The sequence below is a fragment of the Pholcus phalangioides genome, unplaced genomic scaffold (genome assembly GCF_987345545.1).
Source record: "Pholcus phalangioides strain wild (caught in Gottingen) unplaced genomic scaffold, Ppha-v1.0 ptg000010l_1, whole genome shotgun sequence".
NCBI lineage: Eukaryota > Metazoa > Arthropoda > Arachnida > Araneae > Pholcidae > Pholcus > Pholcus phalangioides.
The window spans coordinates 10,691,275-10,713,643 of NW_028301603.1; the positions used below are offsets into that span (position 1 = coordinate 10,691,275).

Below are 22,369 nucleotides of genomic sequence, written 5' to 3' on the forward strand. Positions count from 1 at the left end.
ATCACTAGATCGCATGTTGTAAATTTGTCATTTGCTTTAAAAATTTTGTAACTTATCATAGAGACTTTGATATTATTGATAGGAAATTAAAATTGTTACCTCAATTTTATGAAATCTGATGTAAAACTGATGTTTGACATATAAATTGAAAGTTTCGTAATAATTGCAAATATTACTACAGAGTTCTTATTCACATTCATTGATTGCTACAGAAAAAGCAATCTTGAATGGTGTAGACCAAAAACGTCTGTATTCACTGATGATGGGTTTTCTTATCTTCTAGTATTCAAATATAGAGATATATGTGAGGTGAGCACCTTTTCCTCGATAAATGTCTTCAGTGTGGTCCTCTTCTTCGCCAAATGTCTTTTAGTGTTCTATGAAAGAAACACAAGAATATAGTTTACATATGGCACTTTTATGGCATCCATTTAAGGATCAAATTGAGTATCATTATCAAAAAATGACAAATAGGCTATATTCTTGTGCCAATTCATAATGTCTGTGTAAATTCTATTCCATTTTGAATATACAGTTAAACCCCTATTCTCATCAAACAAGACTTGTAAACGAACCTTCAGCAAAACTGAATTTGGTCTCTTGACCCATTGCTTTGTCTGATTGAATTTCCATAAATATGAATACAAACGGCCACAACAGGCAAATTGCCCAACGGAGGGGCTTAAAAAATATGGATGACAAATATAACCAAATTACAGCAGCCCAATATAAAAGCATATGTCACGAAAGAAAACACCAACAATTAATAATATATTGCACACAGTATTTCAAGGAACTCTAGTTCATTCGGTAGACAAAATTGTGTCTAAAAAAATTAGTTTGCCGTTTAATTAATGTGGTGTTAGTAGATAATCATACGAATAGTGCTTTTGGAACTAAATTTATTACATTAAACTCTTTATTTGTTATTTATTTTCTGAATTTTATTTTGGCAGACTAGTCTCAAAAAGTTTAAGAGCCACTATAATATAAAAGATATAGGTTATCTCTCTTAGAAAAAGAAATTCCCCTTTGAGTATATTTCTTCCACCCTCCCTGCACATCAAAAATGAATGCACTGCCATCTATTAGAATAAATTTTTGACATCAAGAGAAGCATTTCATAGCATTGATAAATTTTGGAGAGAAAAAAAAATCTTTAAAATTTCTCATTATTCTTAAAAAAAAAATTTCATGAATCACCATTACTTGTCAGATAATAACCTCTGGTCACTCCATAGATTAATAATAAACACAATAAAATCATTTTTCCATCTTTACTAATCCTTATTGAAATTTAGTCAATGTGGTTGGGGAACAGAGTTGGGTTTCTTCCAGAAGAAACTGGGAAAAACCAGAAGAAGCGGAAGAAACTGAAAGAATATGCACTAATTATTGTTTAGTTGAAGTACACATAATCAATGCTTGTTATTTCACCTCATTGGTTGTGAAATAATATCAAATATGTTTTAAAAACAATATTTTTTTAACATTTAATTATAAATATCGCACCAAGATGTGCAATATTTAATTTTCCAATTAAGCGCACATATTGAAACAAATTATTTCGATTGCCGCTCAAAATGTTAAAATGTTAAGCTGAGTTTATAAAATGTTAAGCTGAGTTTAAAAAATATTATATAGTTTAAAGTATAATTAATACATGTTTGTAGAAAATAATTAGTTAGTTTCTTGTATGTTCAGCCCATTTTTCTAATTTTACTTGGCAATATTCAACTGTAAGGAGTAATGTGTTGCATTTAACAAAAGTATTTTAGAAATCAATCATATGACTGGTTTATGATAGACTGGCATTCCCTATGCAATAAGACCCAAGCTGGTGGGAGGCATCAGATATAACAGTCAATTGAAATGCTTAGAAACATTTCTAATCGTAATGTTTCTTAATCTTTCTGAGTGACGTATCTCCATGAGGTGGATAGAAGCATACTCGACACAATCAGAAATTTTAAATTGTTAAATTACACTAAATATATCAGCTATAGAGAGATTGTGCAAATAGTGCTGATTATTGTCATGAATGAATGGGGCTTTTTACAAAATGCTGACTTTATACATTATTTGTGTCATAAAATTAAGATATGAATGAATAGAATATCATTTGTTCTGTCTTCATCCACGTGCCTTTGTGTTTGTGATTGTGAGAGGGAAGCTCTTCCATTTATTAACAACCCCATGGGAGAAGAGCTGCCTGCGACACCACAACCTGGAAGTCGTCTCTTATTAAATGATACTGGTGCCCCCTTGTTGAAGCAGTTGATTGACTGTATTAATAACTCATGGTCCGTGCTATCTATCCTGCTGAAAATTTTAAACACTTTGATCATATCCCAGACACTTGCATTCTTCCAATGCAAACATATTCAAGAAATCGAGTGTCTCTTCATAGCTCAAGCCTTGAAGAAGTCACCCAATCTTCTGTAACTAATTTTCAACACCTCAAATCAATTTTGATATTCCGTTAATATATTATCTATAGATCAGTGCTGTGTTGTCTAAATTTTTGATAACTCAAAATAATATCAGTTGCACGAAGCACTTTGTTTGATATTGAAGTTCAATGGTATCTTTATTCATTTCATGTGCATGAAATGTTAGCTATATTAGTTTTTAGGCTTTGGAATTCTCTGTGCTTGACATGCATTGTTTATAACATTGTAGGTATGGTGATGTAGGTTTTTTTGGTTCAAATGGCATTCCATGTAATAACTTAAAATAATTAATGTGACTATCATAGAATTTTCTTTGACATTACACATAATGGTACAATATATAATGAAACCTTATTACAATGATACTCGATATAGCGATAAATTCCTGTGCAACAGTATTTTTCCAAATCTTGTTTGGAATTGCCTATAGTCTAATGTTAAACTCCTCACGATACAACATTCCTTACTTTACTATGATAAATTCCTCTATTACGATATTTTTGAAGAGATTTTGAAACCGCAGCAATGATATTTTTTTATATCTCACAGAAAATTATTTTCAATAAATCTTTGAACGTATCGCCCGTTTTTGTTCTTCCAAGGATGCTTAATAACATCTATGTTTTTTCACCACCTGATCACCGGAAGTGTTGATGAAGCTCTCGGTATTGCTGCTTTCTCTGTGGTGCAGTAGCACCCCCTTCTTGGGATGAAACATGTAACTCAGTTTTATCAATTAACTGATAAGTAACATTTTCCTGAGGGAAATAAATACTTTTTAGTGCATAACGTCAACTTAGAAGAGATGCTGATATTGAAGGACCGGACATACCCCCCGCTTCCCATCTCAGAGGGATATCAAAGCTTTCCTGGCGAATTGGTGTGTCCGGAAATTTATTAATTTATGCGAAAATAATAAACAATGAGATTTAATGATTTTTTCAGAAATTTCATTGTTTTTAATGTTAATGCTATTTAAACCAAAAAACCGATTTAAACCAAAACAAAACCTGGTTTAAACCAAAAAAAAAAGGTTTTTTTTTTACCAACTCTGCTTATCAGGATATGCGATACATAATTTTCCAATAAAGTACACATATACTAAAACAAATTATTTCAATTTTTAAGTTGTCCTGCAAATTCAGCAGGTTTAAAAAAAAATGATATTTTTGGATTTATTCACTCATATTTGGAACAGCCTATTGGCTGCCATAACAAAAAAGTTTTGTAGCACTGAACTGATAAAATGAAGGATTTTAATTTCAAAACTTGCATTTCTTCTCAATGAAAGTAATTTAAAGTTTATACATAAATAAAGGACTTTCTATTTAAATATACAACTAATAAAATCTTTCAAAATTGATTCTATATTAACATTATAGTTGATAAAATCCTCTAGTAATTGCAGTAAATTATGATTTCATCAATAAAAAATGAAGTAATTTTTTATAAATCAGTTTCTTCCATTTCTTTTACATCCAGTTTGGAAGAGAACTATTTCTTCCAGGCATTTTTTCCCAACACGAAAGAAACGTCCTAACCCTAGCAGCTCATACCTGATGAATTTTGTAGGAATGTTGCAATGCTTTTAAGCACTCCTTCAAGTTCTACAGGACTCGAAAGAATTTTCTTGTCTTTTGCATTTTCATTTTTTTCATAAGGGGTCATTCAAGTATTATATCAGCATTGGGGGGGGGTTCGGATTTGCTGACTTTTGATGACAAGGGAGGGGGGGGGGAGTTTAAAGGTTGCTTACGTCATCAATCACCCCTTTTTGCAGATTTGGGGTCAAAAATGGCTGAAAATCTACTTACGTAATACTTGAATGGCCCCTAAGCTGAGAAATACATTACAGCGTACAGCTTCTAAAAAACTTTTGCTTTTCAGTGTTGCACTGCAGTGAGGAAGAAGATTTTTATACAAATACAACGCCACAACAGGCAAAATGCCCAATGAGGTGGCTGAGAAAAAGATGCCCACAAAAATATGGATGTCATACATTTCAAAAACACAGCAACCCAACCAAAAATGCAATTAACAAAAACCATAAACAATACATACACATGACAAAATATTACACTATGCCCATAAAGAACACTTATGGTTGTCTTATTCTAACTATGGATAGCTTCTCGATTTACCCCAACATGTTTATCGTATTTCTTTTTAAACGTGTCAATTGTGTTACAATTTACTACCTCCGAGGGTAAGCTATTCCATTTATTAACAACCCTATTAGAGAAAAATTCCCTGCGACACCATAACCTTGCATTGTCCCTCACCAATCGATACTGGTGTTCCCTTGTAAAAGCAGTCGATTGGCGGTGTACTAAAAGTTCATGGTCCATCCTATCCATCCCAGTGAAAATTTTGAACACTTCGATTATATCTCCTCGACACCTGCATTCATCCAATGTAGACATATTCAAAAAATGAAGTCTCTCTTCATAACTCAAGCCCTGTGTACCAATAAGGACGCTCGTAGCTCTTCTCTGCACCCCTTCAACCAAGTCTATGTCCCTCTGTAGGTAAGGTCTCCAAAACCTTACACCATACTCCAGTCCAGGACGAACTAAGCCTCGAAAAAGCGGAAGAATGACTTTAGGAGAACGCTAAGAGACTTTTTTGAAAATGAGACCAAGCATTCTATTCGCTTTTTTGACCACCGCTGAACAATGTTCAGAAAACCTAAGCCGCTCGTCAATGAGACCCTAGTTGCATCCGGGATAGTGACACCATTCAACTCGTAAGAGAACCGTGGATTGTTCAAACCAAAATGAGCGACCATGCACTTATCAACGCTAAACGTCATGCTCCATTCATTTGCCCATGCTGCAATCCTGTTTAAGTTGGTCTGGAGCAACTCCCTATCGCTTTCATTCCCGATTACCCCCATTAGCTTCACATCATCTGTGAATTTGCTAGTAATCCCATCGATACCCTGATCGAGTTTATCGATAAAAAGTGAAAAAAGTATGGGGCCAAGGACACTTCCTTGAGGAACTCCACTTGTGACGCCTGTCCAACCAGAGAATTCCCCGTTCACCATATCTCGTTGCGACCTATCCCTTAACCACGATTCTATCCAATTCAGCAAGTTGCCCTCAATTCCAATCTCGTGTAAATGCTTCAAGAGTTTACTATGTTGGACACGATCGAATGCCTTCTGGAAATCAAGGTAAACAACATCTACATTTATGCCCTTAACAAAAGCCTTCGTCACGTGATCATAGAAGCAAAGGAGGTTAGTTACACATGACTTCCCCCTTCCTGAACCCATGCTGATTATCCGACAATACATTATTCTCGTCTATCCACTTCACAAACTGCCTTTTGATGATAATTTCCAAAATTTTCGAGAGGGAGCTCGTCAAACTCACTGGACCATAATTGGACACAGCTTCTCTATTACCCTTCTTAAATATCGAAACAACATTAGCAAGTTTCCAATCCTTTGGAACGATACCCTCAGCAACACTACTCCTGTATATCTTTGCGACTGGACCCAACAATTCATTAGCACATTCCCTGAGGACCCTGGGATAGATATCATCTGGTCCTGGTGCTTTGCTTGCACATACATTTCTGAGAAGATTTAGGACCTCCACGTCTTCTACTTGAATATCGTTGAGGGTTTTATTACCCCATGCAACGCCCGTTTATCGAATATCATTATCTTCATTAAAAACAGACGCAAAAAAGTCATTGAAAGCATTACACATGCCTACATTGTTCTCTAACCTAGAGCCTCCTATCGAGAGTGGGCCAACCGTCCCCTTACATCCATTATTGACGTATCGAAAAAATGATTTTGGGTCAGAGCCAATGTTATCTACCAATCTAGATTCAACTTCTTTTTTACTATCCCTTATCGCTTTCCTCAACAGTCTTCTTTTATCAGTGAACAATGATAGGTCACCTCATCCACTTTTATACTCTCTTAATGCTCTTTTCTTTTCAAGATAAAGGTTCCGCACTCTATCCGTGAACCATAGAGGGTGTGATGTACAAACACGCTTTTTTCGAACAAAGGGTATGACGTCGTTAAAATATTTTCGTCTTTATATTTTCTGATGGTATAAATTGTAATTTTGTCAATTAGATTGAAATTAAATAAATGGATCTTAAAACTTTCAATGAAATTTCTCCAGGTATAATGAAAAACTTCAGCTAGATATGTGATCTGATTAAAAGACTGACGTAGTTTTTACATTATAAGTGTAAATGATGAATACGAAAGGAAGACTAGTTTCTTCTGCTGGGAAGAAGCAGAGTTGGTTTGTTGCAGCACAGTTTCTTTCAAGCGAAAGAAACTAGTCAACTCTGCAAAACCCTGATAGTTATTTTATTAATTTCCATACATAATTAAATTTACTTAATCTTATAAAAAATGAATGTAATGATTGTTTGATGGTTTATAATTATTATATAATAGATCATTTATCTAAAGCATAAATTATAACTTATATGATAAATTATTGAAGGCAAACTAGTTTCTTTGAGCCAGTTTTTTTTTTTTCCTGCTTCGGAAGAAACTGTCCAACCCCAATTCCTCAACATGAGTGACAAGCACCATCAGCTAAACATAGTGAAATCTCTCAGCTACAGTAATTTGAAAACCGTTTATTATTTTCTTTAATGATGGCTGCAGAATTTTTGTATGTTGTAAAAAAAATTGTTGTGTTAGGTTTTTAGATTTAAGTGCATCTGAAACCACCTTATGATTAACAAAATTTTCTGTCCTGCCCCATAGGATGTTCTTTTATCGGATCAGATATTATGAACAAAATTTTTGGTTATTTGGATTTCATCATAACAGGATTCAACTAAAATATGTAGGGCCTATAGGTGTTTTAAAAGACACCTTATATATATATTTGTGTTTTTGTTATTTAGAAAATACATATCAAAATGATTTTTTTTTTTCAATTTCAATCATTTTCCTAAAGTTTGTTTCAAAAGCACAAATCTCAATTCGTGAGTTTGTGGACATATGCCTGTGAAATTCAGTGCTTAATGAGATTTTCTTTGGCATGTATAGCTTGAATTACTGCTTTTTTTATTTATTTTATTATTTTCATAGTGTTTTTCATAACTATACGAAATCTCTGAGTGTGGCATCTATTGAATCGTAAATTGTTTTTTTCTTTTTATCTTCGTTCTACAGGAAACGAACAGACGATAACCAGTGGTGGGAGTTGTTCGATAGCAATACGTCGCGCTTCTATTACTATAATGCCTCCAATCAGAAGACGGTATGGCATAAGCCGCAAAATTGTGACATCATTCCACTGGCAAAGCTCCAGGTAATGAATGTCCAGAATTATTTATTTTTCATATTAAAAAACGATAAAATTGAAGAATCATACAGCCAAACCTTGTTAACCGTTTAAAGGCCAAACTACGAACAAAGTCACTTATTATATTGAAATTTGGAATTTGAGGTCTTTTTGCATGCCTATATATAGATCAACTTTGAAGAAAATTTTATTTTTCTTTGTTTTTCACGATGTTCCATAAATGTAACATTGGCACTTGGTGAGAGGTGAGCAGAAGCTGGTGTATTGCCTATATTCTCACGATTATTTATTTCTTCAGTACAGTTATCACACAAAATTTTCTATTTTCTACTACAAATTCAAATTTGCAACACATACCGGTTTTTTGAACATAAAAATGTGTGCAGAAAATTCAAACTTTTTTCTAATGTCTGTGATAAAAGAAGGAAAACATATATTTGGTGGACCCGTTTGACACATTGATAGCATTCACACAGTGTTTATTTTGACAAACTGCACACCGTCCTTGTGTCGCTGACACAATATAATGGCCATTAGATGGCCTGCCATCTTTTTTTCAGTAGACAATGTGGAACCTGAATGAATATAATTAACCCCCTCCTTTGTTCGTAGAAGGTCCATTGTCACTTTTCTTCGGAATTCCAAATGCGAAATACGATCCGCTTCTCGCAACTGTGAATGAATTATCCAACATGCTATAATGGTTATATTGCAAATCTTTTCCAATGGAGTCCAGAGCTGAGGTTTTGATCGAATTCTATAAAGGATTTTTTTTTATTCCATTAAATAGTTTTTATTTTCGAATTGCTCAAAACTGTCTTGATTTTTCTTGAAACTTGAGTGTTGCACTTTTTGCTCTTTTTTCCTTCCCTACATCTTTTGATGAAAACGTTTCAGGAGTTTTCTAACACCTCATCCTCATTGTTGTAAAATTATTTCACATACATCAGTGGAACTGTTGATACTAGATCATTATCAGCAATATCATCTTCATCAGTGATGTTCCCATTTTCATTAGCACGTAATTGGCATATATCTACAACCTCTAATTCGGAATCTTAGTTTCTAAATATCCTACAGCTTTTTCTAATGTGAGATCTTTTTCATATGGTTACACTCAGCTAAACACAACAAGACCATCTACGATTGTCGAACTCAGTTTGATTAGTCCGCAATTTGCAAAAACATACATTTCTAAGAATGCAAGAATAAAAAAAATACCCAATATAAACAATCCACCCCCCAGAAAGCACATTCCCTGTGTCATATTACCCAGAATAGGCCCCTATACACACGCAGAATGATAACACCCTGGGGTTTGAACATTATCCCAAAAATCCCACTCTCTTGAAAGGCCAATGTTCCATAAATGGAACACACATTTTTGAACGCGTGCAGCTCTTTAACATTTAACAGTACAAAGAAACTAATTGATTTACTTTGATTGATATATTAAGTGTTAGAAACACAAAATAATTTTCTATTTACGTTAAAATTGAAATTTTGGCAAATTTTAATCACAATGAGGAAAGAATGCCCAAAAAATGTCGAATTTCAAAATTCTATCAAAAATGTTTATATCAACGTGAAGTTTTTGAATTTATCTCAAAAAATACTTTGAACTTTCCTGTATATACGTTAAAAAACTAAGAAATGTTTGAATTGATTTTTATCTGATATTTTTATAAATAAAATTTGTTCCATTTATGGAACGTTGGCCTTTAAACAGTTAAGATGAATTCTCTCAGTAAAAATTAAATTCTTTTCATGTTAGACATGATTGCATCACGGTTTCGTTGATGAAATTCGATAGTATTAAATATTTTTGGTATTTTTTCGACTTGGTCAAACAAGGTTTTCCGTGTATATTCAGTTGAGCTTTGATATCTCGTAGTGCCTTTGGCTATTGATATTGCCTTAAGAAATTAGAGTTATGCAATTTTGACTGTGTGTGCTGAATTGCTATTGAAAAGTTCCTGAACTGACACTGTAAAATGCTCTCAAGCTAGTTTTCACTTGTTGTGGTTGATCTTTAAAGTAATATCCTTATGACTGGCTATGCTGATCACAGTGTTGCTGCCTTGATTGAAAGCCTTTGGTGAAATTCCCAAGTGCCCAATGCAGCCCTTGTTCCGTTTGGGAACTTGGGAACTTTTTGATTGAATTTTATATATACTCCTTGAGTACTAGGAAATTTCACAGAGCTGAGTAATCTAATTAACTTTATACTGTATTGCTTTTTATGTGCACAACATGGCACAATTTGTAAGTGTAATTGTAACAGTGATACTGCGTCTAATAAAGACAATTCATATTCTGGAATCACATTCCTTAGCTGAAATGTGATTTGCCATAAGGTTTCTATAGAATATTGTTTAACTTGCTCCAGGTGCTGTCCAAAATTTAAAGGAGTGCTGTAAAAAAAGACAAAAACTGACTAAAGTCTGAAATAAACAGTTTCAAAATTGGATAAATGAAAATTTATAAAAAGATGAGATTCTGAAGATCTTTTCATTTTACACCATTGGCACAATCAACACCCATTTTTGTCTAATAAAACAGGTGTTGGCACAACCCAGTCAAGTTCATAGGCGCTCCCATCTATGTGTGTTTCCATAAGCTATTGCATGGAGATGGAAAAGATAAGCTCCCCTACAATGTCTAGACTGTTGAGTTTTCATACTAAGTGTTGCATTGAAAGAACATATTCTCTGAAAACATGGGTTGCCTTTTTTCCTCCGATGCATTTTCTATTAGCTGAATATTTCATTTTACATGGAATGGTACAAGAACTTTCAGAAAGAAAAGTGAAGGTATGCCTGGAAAAAGATTCAGAGGTGAATATGAATTAAAATCTGGCTGGGAGTGACAGTAATTCTGATGATCATTTGGTGTTAAACTTCAGTTCATGATGCGGCTGTTTTATGTTAATGTGTGTATCCATATCCACAAAAACATTTGCTAGTCAAGGCAGGAAAACTTGTGAAAAAAATTTTTTTTGTTAGCTGGAAAATTTATAAGCTAAAGTGTTCATTGGCTGAGGTATCGCTGTATTTAAAATAATTATCATAGGCTGTCAAGTTATATTTCTATGTGGCATGTAGATACTATCAAATTTTTTGCAGTATTGAAAAAAGGAATCAGTTGATAGCTTGTCAATACTATGTCATTTATTTTTCATTTTTGCATAAAATTATAGATGTTTATTTTTATGTCCAGACTTTGAAGCAGAACACAGAAGTGATGGATGGAGACTTGCTGATCAGAAAAGAATCTATTGGTACTCAGACAGCAAGCAAAATTTGTGTAGGTCCTTCTTAATTGTAAATATTATTGAACTACAGTGATTATGTTTTGCTTTGACACCATTGACAGATCCTGTTTTTAAAAAGGTTGCAAACCTGTTGAGCGTGTGTGTGTGAAGATCTTGGAAAATAATTTTGTTTTCACTTTTTTTTTTTTTTGCAGAGTAAAAATCAGTCAAACAACCCATCATCACAAATATCCATATCAACTCAAACGACTCCTCCACATTCACCATCTGAAAGAAAAGAGGTTAGCAACGTATTAGTGAAATGCGTTTTTTTCCATATGTTAGTTTGTCATTGCTAAGTTTTTCATAATTTCTATAAAAATAATGAAGATTTAAATCAATTTAGTAAATAGTGTCTTCAATTGATAGATTTTAATATTTTTATTTGAAAATATTACAGCTCAACCGTTTTCATAAAAAAGAATCTCAGCAGAAGCAAGTGAATCTCACTCCTACATCTCCTGGACGTTTGGCTGGTTACAATCAGGACAGCTCAAACCAGATCAATCTGACAGGTCATTCCCAAAAGTCAGACATCATTCCTGGCTATCTGCATTACCAAACATCACGTTCTCATGATTCTGGCAGGTCCAGCGATTCTAGTTCAGTGTCACAAAGTCATAGTTCTCTTGATGGTGGTGCCAGTTATTTAAGCCAAAGGTAAGGTTTAAATCATTTTCCACACATACAGGATGTTTCTATAATCAAAGTTGACATGTTTCAAGCTGTCTACAACTATAAAACATTAAATACAACCCATTATAAAATTATAGAACTTAATGCATCAATTTTGTGTGTGTTTGCACGCTTGTCCGTACTGAACATGGGAATATTCTAATTGAAACTGATGTTAAAAGTAAAATTTATTCTTATTTAATGAAATAATTGTTCAAAAACAACGGGGAATTTCTGAATTTTTTTCTTTATTTTTAATGATGAAATTTGTCTTATTTGGAAAATGTAACTAGATACATATTAAATAATAACTTTAGCAGCACAACTTTGTTTAATCATTGTTTTTTCACTGTTTTCAGAAGAATGGAATCTTGTTCTACAGAAAGTATTAGCTCATCCCACTCACCGACTCGAAATGTCCTGAAGGAAAGTCAGTTGCATTATGACCCACGTTCCTACAAAACTGCCATTTCGGACTTTGATTTCGAAGGCATACCATATGCATCTCATCATTCTAGTAAGGCAGTCTATCGTGATGCTGGCGGCCCAGTGAGGCAACATTCTTATGAGCCACAGAGAGCTCCTCCAGTTGTGACAGCTGCTCGCCAGTATAGCATGGACTCCTCTTTAGAAACCAGGAGGTCTGGTTCGCAGTGTTGGATTCCTAGCGGAGGAAGGAATAGAAGCAACACGACAATAAGTGGTTCGACTTCTCATCTGGTGAAACCACACAGCCATAGGAAGCCACACGTGGAGGAATACCCACCAATGTCAAGACATGTTTATGCAAATGTGCCCCCATATTATTTAGACGGAAATATCAGTTATTTCCCAGAAACGATGTGCACACCATTGTCAAACCGTCGTCATTGGATGCGGAAGAGCGCACCATTGGAACCACTAGTAGCCGATGGTCAGATTCCCATGAACAGTTCTCATCTAGTCACTGCGAATGGTAGTGGTATGCTTCTTTCAGCGGAGTATCCAAGTTCTCGTCATGGGCGTACTTCTAGTGATTTATCACCTCATTCGTTGGACCTGTCACTTCACGATCTTGATAGTCGTCTTCATGCATCAGAAAGGACAACTCTCAACAGCCAGCATAAATGCATGTCAGAGCTTGCAATTCTTAGTCCCAGACTTCTGAGAAGTGCAAACAAAAGATCACATGACAGGCCTAATTACTACAACTGTCGTAATCCCCCAGACGTTACAGTAACTTCATATCATGACTATAATACTGGTTATGGAAAAGCAGAAAGTCACGTGAATCAGAATGAGCCACCTATGCCATTATATAGTAATCTTGACTATTCCTCACCATGGGAATGCAGGACTGACAATCATACTTATCTGTTACCACTGCAACACTATCTCCTTGAGCAAGCGAAGCTATCAGGTAACATAATTTAATGCAATGATTTATTTGTTTTGACTTTGTGGATAGTTTTTGTGTATGTGTATGTGTAATTTTTTAAAACAATTTAGATTTTGGAATATCAGTTGTATAAGTTGGTAGTAAAAGCGGTATTCTCAAATATGAAATATTATGGACTTCAATCAATTTGTGAAACATGTGACTGTGTGTATTGCTTTTTTTAATTCTTCAGGCTGCAAATTGACTGACATGATGAATGACGACAGGGATTCGCTGTCTCAGAGCGATGATGATTCTGATGGCCAAAGGGATGACGATGATGACTTTGCTGATGACGAAGGAATGAGTCATCAAGATTCATCATCTCAAGAATATCTAGATAATTACAGGTTTTTTGATGAAGAGTATGATGAGGATTCGTTTTACTCACCTATTTCACCAAATGCCAAGCATAGAGCCAAATCTAGTCAGCACATACCAGGTGCTTCAGGTGAGCCACATTCTTACTGATGGTTCTCTAAATGACTTAATTCAAACCTTTTTTTTTGTTAATTATTACATGGTAACATGTGTAAAGTAGTTCATGTTGAATTACTTTAGCCTCTGTTTTTTTTTCAAAATCTTTATTGCTTTATTTTATAGCCATTGGTAACACAACCATGATGGCAAAATTTCAAAATATACTTAAAAGCACCGATCCTCATACATTTTACACATAGTTCAAAATTCTAGTCCTTTTTGGAAAATATTTGGCATCTTAGTCAAAATTTTCTGATTTCAATCCTGTGTTTAATACATTCTGAACTGCTATCACCATTGTAATCTTGTACTACTTAAACTAGAATTGGCATAACAATGACAAAAGATCATGAGGGAGTAAGCTTGAATGATCACGATCAAAATCAGTGGTGCCAACAAATGCGATAAAACATCACTTTTTTTTCAGGGTACGCTGATTTGAATAAGCTTGATTTAAATCACTTGATTTTTTTAATTGATTTAAATCTTGAAAAGTTTAAATTTTGTTTTTCCTTTATTTATCATTTAATGATATCGAAGTAAAAGTAACCTTGTGTGGTATGCATGCTATTGAAATGTGGTAAAGTTCTTGATTAAAAGAAATATATAAGATCTCTAGTAAATATAGACTTGAACCTATATACAATCTCTTGATACAGTACAGAAAGATACCTGCTTTATTTCTAAGATTTCTTCAAAAGAAAAAATTGCAGAAAAATATAGGAAGCTAAACATATATATATATAACTACAGCAAGTATTTGCAATTCATTACAATGGATCATTAGGGTTTTCTATTGTGGTGGGGGGGAGGGTCAGAAAAAAAAACAGAAATTAGGTTTTGTATAAAGCCTTGAATTCTTTGCCCTAATTTGATTTAAAATAATATGTTGTACCAGCATAAATACTGTTGGACTTTAATTTTAATACTAAAAGTGGGAAAAGTGTAGAGTTTGTCCATATTTTACCAAAACTCAATAAATCTGTGAAATAATAAAATGAGTAAATTATTAAGCAACATCATTCAAGTCTGAAACACACATCATAATAAATGCATCCATCAATTTTGCACGAAACAATCTCGTCAACAGAATGTTTTTCATTTAGTTGATGCTGAATGACCCTTTGATTGTACATCGAGTGAATGGAGAAACCTTGCACCATATGTAATACCGAGTTGCCACCAGGCATTCACTTTAAAGGGGGGAAGGGGAGCCCTCATGAATAAAAGCATTTCTTGACAAGACAAATGTTACTCCATGAAGTTGATTCGGCTCAGACCTTTTATGTTACATTAACACAGAATTTTGATGCTCATAATTTTTGCTTGTAATTTGTTTGTTTGTTATTCATTGCTTTTTGTTTGGCTATTCATTAATGCTGAATTAAATTTAAGAGATTAGGTGGGAAAATATGCATTCTCAATATTCATTCGCAAGTCTATAGCCCATTCACATGGGGAATAGAAAGCAGGTTTTAAACCTGCTTCAAGAATTTTCACCAATGGCTGCTCTCCATTTCCTTTTCCTTATGAAGAAAAAAAAGTCATCAAGTGGGTGCTAGAACTCCCAATGCTACTGCAATATTTGCGCATGTGAACAGGGCTTATACGTTATATATATTTACTTCCTTGAAAATGTGACTGACCTTCGCACACCCCCCCCCCCATTTGCATAATTTTTGTTAGAACTAGGATCCATGTGCTCCCAAATCATAGAGGGGAAAGATTTCAGCGAGTCTCATTTTGAAATTCTTTAAGTCTTTGAAAAACTTGCATGAATTTTCAATTGCTGATCATGATTTGTTTCCTTTCAATCCAGATTCGGGTGTTCATAGTGGTCATAGAGACAGTGATACTGTTTATAGATCATCGCCCGTGTTCTCGACAAGATCCTCACATCCATTGTCATATCAAGCGTCACAATTTGCATCTTGCTGCAGGAAGTCCTTGGATTTGAGTTTGCCATCTCCTACAATTGAAAAATCACAGGTAGCTTTATGCTAAACATTCGTTAAATTCAACATTAACCATTCAATAATCCTGCTTAGGTTAAATTTTATTTTTGCAGTTGATTCAAGTGGCTATTTTTAATTTGCAAACTCTGGTGTGCTTTTCTCATTCTAGTCATTTCAGTTGGATACAAAATCAAGCCAAAACACCAGGCCTTATTCTGTGATGGGCACCCGAGATACAAATGGATTGGATGGGGAATGCCATGTCAATGGCACGGAGCAAGGAAAGGTACTTTATTTGTTTAGTTACATTTTATGTATAGTAAAAAAGTGGAACTTCAGTTAATGAGCTTAATTCATTTTGGGAATGTACACGTTATCCAAATCACTAATATATCGAATCAAACTTTCCCGTAGGAAATAATGGAAAGTTGGATTATTCATTCCACAATTATTCACCACATAAAAACTGCATTTGATAAATAATACAACACAATGGTAAAATAATAAATAATATACAATACAATAATCTCATAATAACATAATACCATATATGAATAAACATACAGTACAATGATATTTACAAATTGACTTTAAACGAGGAGAGAAATGAGGCTATCGAACCTTATGGATTCACTGTTGTCTATAAACTTTTTTTTGTGGACTAAAAAGGAACCTATCCAATGACACGTGCTCTTGCCTCCTTTTCAGAATTTTGAAAGGAAATTCTGCATTGGCTTTGGAAAGATTCTTTACTCTCACACCGCTACAGATTTATTTGGGTGTCTCTTTTCTATTAAATTTGCACAGATTCCCATGGTCTACACATCTCTCTAATCTCATTTGAACCGAGAGATTTCTCCTTGTTTCTCCCTTCTTCCTCTTCAGATGAGATTTCGTCATAATCTCTTGCTGTTTCACACAATGGAAATCCATCAGTTCGTTTGTTGTCAACTCCTGATCATGTTCCACTATTTCTTGAATGCCATCTTCATTCACCTCCAGTCCCATGGTCTTCTGCAAGGACGCAATCTCTTCTTCAACAACTTGTGGCTTCTGTTCATGTGCTAACCCCTCAAAGTCACGTTCAATAATCCAACCTACCTATTGTTTTCTTTAAGCATAATTAAATAAAATTAAGTGCACATACACATGGTTTAAATATGCTCTAGTAATTTTACATCTGCTAGTTTTGTATGGTAAATAGTCACGCTCGCATGTGTGTTTATTTTTGAGTGAGGCATGCTAACCGGAGACTGTAGAGAAAAATATTCCTCTCAATTTCACAGCACACGTGTAAAAAAAAAGCAAAAAATCATCGGCTCAGTTGTAATAGCCTGAAACTAAATAAAAGCAAAGCCAAAATTTTCTTGCTCGTAATGCAAACCATCGCTTGATAATCAAATCAAACTTCATTCAAAAATTTTGCTCGTTAAGCAAATCACTTGTTAATCAAATTACTTGTTAACCGAAGTTCCACTGTACATGCCTTACCCAGGCTAACTTGGATGGTGAGTCATCTCGTTTATCAAAGAACATTGAAGCTAGTGCAAAATTAATTGCAAGACTTTTGCATATTGAATTTATTGGTTACTTAATAGATAAATATTATATAGGCAGACACGCTTTCAACAAAGTAGCAGGGAGCTGTGGAAGTATCAATAATTAGCATTTCCATTTATGTAGTTTTTATTTCCCGTCCAAATAATGGTTTTTATGACTGGAAATTCAAATTTTAATTGTTTAAGGATTTAGTGAGATTCATAACAGTTTAAATGTTGGATGTGAGTCGTTATACCTTATTATATGTCTTTAACGAATTAATTTGCATTATATTAAGAAATATAGAATTTTAAATTCATTTCGGGAGTAAGAAGCTCTAATTTCAAATTTCAGGATAAGAAAACTCAGCAATTGAAAGGAGACATTGAAAAATATGCTGAAGACAACCTCAATAGGCACAAGAAAGGAATATTTCGAAAGAAATTCACCATTCAGGACATGCTTTCATGGTCAAAGGTCATACAGCTATTTTATTGTCATTCATTGGAAGTTAATAAGTGAAATGTAACAGAACGAATGATGCATAATAATACTTTTGATTATCCAGAATGTGAATGCACAATTGCTTTAGCTGTAAATGTTTGTGAAAAATTATTGGATAATATTTTGTTTTTCCTATCAAGTCATATGAAATAATTTGATGCATAATGGTCCAGGAGAGATTTCTGAGAGTGATGGCACATGAAATTAGATTCCGTGTCTGTGACAATAAGTCTCATAACAATGTGCTTTTTCCAGAACTTCCACTGTATACAGGATGTTTCAGCTAAGCTACTAACTTTTGGGCACACAAAGATAAATCAGAAATACCATATGCAGTAGATTAAATTTTCCAAAATATGCAGGTTTTTTTGTGTGCTAATGATATCAAGCTCATGGTTGCAACTATGAACATTTTCTGTAATTTAGATGCATTTTGTAAATGCTTTGCTGAGTAATAAAAATCCTTTCGTTTTCTTCTGTAAACTTCCTGCTCTTTCATTTCCTGTCCTGTATGTACTCTAGCATCCGATGTTTCTGACCTTGCGATGCTATTTGATCCTGATATCTTTGTGTATCCTCTTCCCCTAGAAGTTTGTACATACTTACCTGAAACACCCTTGATCAGTTGTAGGCATTATTTTTAAGAGAGCAGTGGAAGTAATAAAAGATTCTTAATATTAACAATATTGTCTTTGCTTATTGTTTTAACAATATTTTAAATTTTCAACCTTTTAGCATCCCATACGCAAACCAATGATAATGACCACAGACAAATCTCTGAAACGAGATGCTTGTGAAATATTCAAACTAATACAGACATACATGTTGGATCACAAGACCAAGAGTGGGCAGACATATGAAGCTGTTGTTCTGGATATATCTACAAGGGGCTGGAGTAAAGCAGCTCTACGTGACGAACTGTACATTCAGATATGCCGCCAGACCACTGATAACCCTAAGAGGTATTTTCTTTTCATTTATGAACTTTACTAAAATTTTTCATTTCGAAACAGATCTATATGACTAGGGCAGGACAAACTGATGAAACATGTTTAACCAAATTTTAATTTCAGAGAGAGCTTAATATTAGGCTGGGAGCTAATGGCAGTTTGTCTGTCGTTCTTTCCACCGTCTGTTAAGTTTCACCCATATCTGGAGGGTTACATCAATCGACACAGGGACAGTGCCTTTGATACATCAGATGTAAGTATAGCTAGATACTTGATACATCTACTATGAGTGCTGATATGTGTATGTTGAATTGATGCAATATTTGGTTACATCTTATTTTCTAGTGTATGTTAAATTAGAAGTAGTAGTGAAAACATTCAAAATAATTTTAGAGTTATATTTCAAATGTTTTCTTGGTTTCTCATGGATGAGTGAAACAATTTGAATCACTCAGTTCTATAGAATTTGCTTGTGTTAGTTTTGCCGTTTTGGAATCATTATTTTATTTCTGAGACTCTTTATAGACTTTTTAATGAAGCTCAAAATGTTCAAATCCTGTTCGACGTATAGTCGAACCTCCTCAAGATTCACTTCCCCAATATAATTTTCGATTAATATAAATTTCACATTGAACATATATGAAGTGTTGGATGAATATTTTTCTCATTAGACATAATTCACTGTTTAGTTGGTTAATACAAAATTCACTTGATACGAAATATTTTCTGTATTTTTTCGACTTCTTAAATAAGTTCAACTGTGTTTTGTTTTTCTGTATTGATGTGGTAATACATACCGGCAAGACAACCTTTTGAATTGTTGCACCCGGATTTGAAGACAGAGGGCAGCACTTCTTGAACACTTAAATTATAAAACAATTTAATCAGTAAAAATTATAAATCAATTTACTACTATGTTATTGTTGAAGGGGAAGAGGACAGTGGAAGGAAAACTTGAGAGATCACCAGGAAACCTTGAGGACGAGATTAGCATGTAGAATGTCTACTTCATAAACTCTGACCTTCAGGGGGAGAAGGAATTTGTATTGTCACTAGGACAAATGTACAGATATTCTGAATGCTAAGATCCTTTTTTTTATCTCGGCATTGTATAAGTCTTTTAGTAAAGGATGGGATTTTAAAAGAAAAAGAATTATTTCTTATTGAAAGTGCACAAATGTGTCTTAATATCATTGAAATATACTCCATCATGTAAAAATAGTTAAATATGCAAAAAAAAAAAAAATATATATATATATATATGTATATATTTATGCAAAGTCAGAGAAATCCTATCCTTAGTCATGAGGAAATAGTGCATAATAATATGATTTCTTTCATTGAAGAAGATAGATATCAAAGGTGCAGAGCCTTCAGGGGCGGGTTCACATAAAAAGTATCACTCCATGTAGCACCAGTTTGTGGTCTGTGAATGGTAATCATCTTATATACTACTTTACCGCACACCAACTCCTGTCATATATCGCCATACAGCAATTTCCAACCAGTGGAGTTGGGTGGGAAATGAAGTCTCCATCCATCGGTAGTCGCCCCAGGCTTGGTTGGTAAAGACCTTGCTTCTGACGTTCTATGCCTGGATTTGAACCCGTGAACCTTGATGGTAACCTTCATAGTGGAACCATCTTATATACCTGAACTGCGGATGTGAGGAAATAGTGCATGATAATATGATTTCTTCCATTGGAGAAGATAGATACCAAAGTTGCAGAGTCTTCGGCAAATGAAGGGGGGAGTTCACGTAAAAAGTACCACTCCACAGAACACAAAGCACTGGCTTGTGGACTGCGAACGGTAATCATCTTATATATTCTGGTCGTCATTTTGACTGCTATACATCTTCTCAGTTAAGGGGTAAGATTGCAAATGAATACTGAAAACAAGGGGAAAACATTGAGGTCACTGAATGAATCACGTGTTCAGGGGAATAGGAAAGCCTCCTCCGCAGTGTCATGTTACAGAATTCCACACGTGCGTAAAACTTTAGGGGCGATGAGGAACTTCAAGAAGTTTGAATTTTGGGGGGAAAAAATTTGGAATGGCATTTCTTCACATAAAGGCATATTTTAAATTCTATTACAATGGCAATTTCGAATTTTTTTTTTTTTTTCGTTCCACCCTACTGTGCACCCCTTGAGCTTGACTATTATTTTCAGTTTTACTGAAGATTGCAGTTCCTCTTGGAAAAAATATATGCAAAAGAATAACCTAACATGCATATGCCTCGTGTCTACAATTTGAGATGACGATGGTTGGGGAATGCTTTGCAATAAACATGAAAAATTACATTTAATTAATGCCTAAAGTGAGAAGGGAAGTTATTTTTTATTGTTGAGGTTTTTTTTTTTGAAATAGATAGGTTTGAGTTATTTAGACATGACTGTATTTAGGAAGATAATAGTTTTCCGGATTTTAATTGAATTTTTTCCCCTCTTATATATATAGCTTTGGAAGAAACCCTTGCCATCATCTAATCTGGTGTTTTTCAATTGCACATGCCATAAGTCAATTGCTATACTCTCTTTATAAATTCCGCTTTGATATGGAACACATTCTACAGACAACTTGTGAAAACCACTAATCAAACCCCCATTATGTAACATAGCTGTTGAATCATTTCCGTGTGAATGAGGTTTTATTTCCTTCATATTATACCTTTTTTGGTTTTTTTAACTCAATAGCTGAAGATCAGTCATTACGCCACAATTTGTTCAAAAAGGCTCGAAAGGATATCTCATAAAGGTGCTGCCAGAAGTCTCAGAAAACCCTCAATTGAAGAAATCGAACAATCAAGGGTAAACTATTACTCAGTATAGTTTATATATTTGGTTAAAGCTGTAGAGATCTTATAAGTAGAGCTGTGTAAGTGTTGCAGTTTATGTATTCCACCAATTATTTGTTCTTATTACCGTAAAACGATTATTTTTCTGTTTGCAGTGAAGTGTAGATGTGGTGATAATTCAGCTTATTTATTTAAATAGCTGGAATAGATGTTTAATACCAATGGAAAAGGTGTAGGTTCTCCTATTTGCATCACATATTACTTCAGTAGAGTCATGATAATCAGAGTCTCAAGAAAGTTAGACTATTCTCCCAGAATAGTAAAATAATGCTAGGTTTCCAAATAAGTTCTGAATAATTTGGGACAACGAAAGTTATTAAAATTCTATCTCAAGACTATCTTTATTTTCCTATGTATGATGGTAATACCCATTGGAGGTGGTCTCTCGATGCATAATAAAATAGCCCAGTGATTCCTTAAGGATGTGCTGTGGCATTCTAAAACCTACCCATGTTAATGATATGTAGTTTGGAAATTTAATTTATATTTTAACGCTTTAAGCGGCAATCACAAGATATCTTGCTTCCATAAAAGCCTTATTATTTTAGCATTGACAAGGCCCGATATTTTGTAAAGTTGATTTCTCAAGGGAAAACTTGTCCTTATGCCTCTTAGTTTGCACCTGCTGAAAAGTAGCAGAAAGCCTACTTCATTAAAAAAGATGTGGCATTTTCAAAGAGAGTTTGGTGATTTCTAATTGTAGCTTAAAGGGTTAAATGTAGTGATAGGATGTAATGCCGAACCATTGTGTCATAGCTATTTAGGGTGCCACTGAAGTGTCCAGAGATCAGAACAGGAGTAGCACAAGATATTTGAAACCTGCAATGTGTTGCTGCAAACATGATGGGAGAATCTCTGAATTTGATACGAAACAATTATGTAGCTGATTAGATATAACTTCATCAAATAACTTACTACTTTTT

General features: G+C 34.2%; 1 protein-coding gene across 3 annotated transcripts in view; it reads left to right on the forward strand.

The window, feature by feature from the left end:
* The window catches only part of LOC149080907 (rho GTPase-activating protein 39-like), a 59,065-nt gene that overhangs the window by 30,505 nt on the left and 6,191 nt on the right, over positions 1 to 22,369 (forward strand). For all 3 annotated transcript variants that reach the window (XR_016193398.1, XM_089237588.1, XM_089237589.1), the window contains exons 3-14: positions 7,621 to 7,759; positions 10,973 to 11,059; positions 11,222 to 11,308; positions 11,467 to 11,726; positions 12,101 to 13,140; positions 13,352 to 13,609; positions 15,458 to 15,627; positions 15,763 to 15,879; positions 17,487 to 17,609; positions 18,372 to 18,598; positions 18,710 to 18,839; positions 21,286 to 21,399. Coding sequence is in view for 2 of the 3 variants with exons in the window: in XM_089237588.1 (XP_089093714.1) it covers positions 7,621 to 7,759; positions 10,973 to 11,059; positions 11,222 to 11,308; positions 11,467 to 11,726; positions 12,101 to 13,140; positions 13,352 to 13,609; positions 15,458 to 15,627; positions 15,763 to 15,879; positions 17,487 to 17,609; positions 18,372 to 18,598; positions 18,710 to 18,839; positions 21,286 to 21,399 (2,752 nt within the window). In the remaining variant the exon portion in view is untranslated. The remainder of the gene's footprint in view (positions 1 to 7,620; positions 7,760 to 10,972; positions 11,060 to 11,221; positions 11,309 to 11,466; positions 11,727 to 12,100; positions 13,141 to 13,351; positions 13,610 to 15,457; positions 15,628 to 15,762; positions 15,880 to 17,486; positions 17,610 to 18,371; positions 18,599 to 18,709; positions 18,840 to 21,285; positions 21,400 to 22,369) is intronic.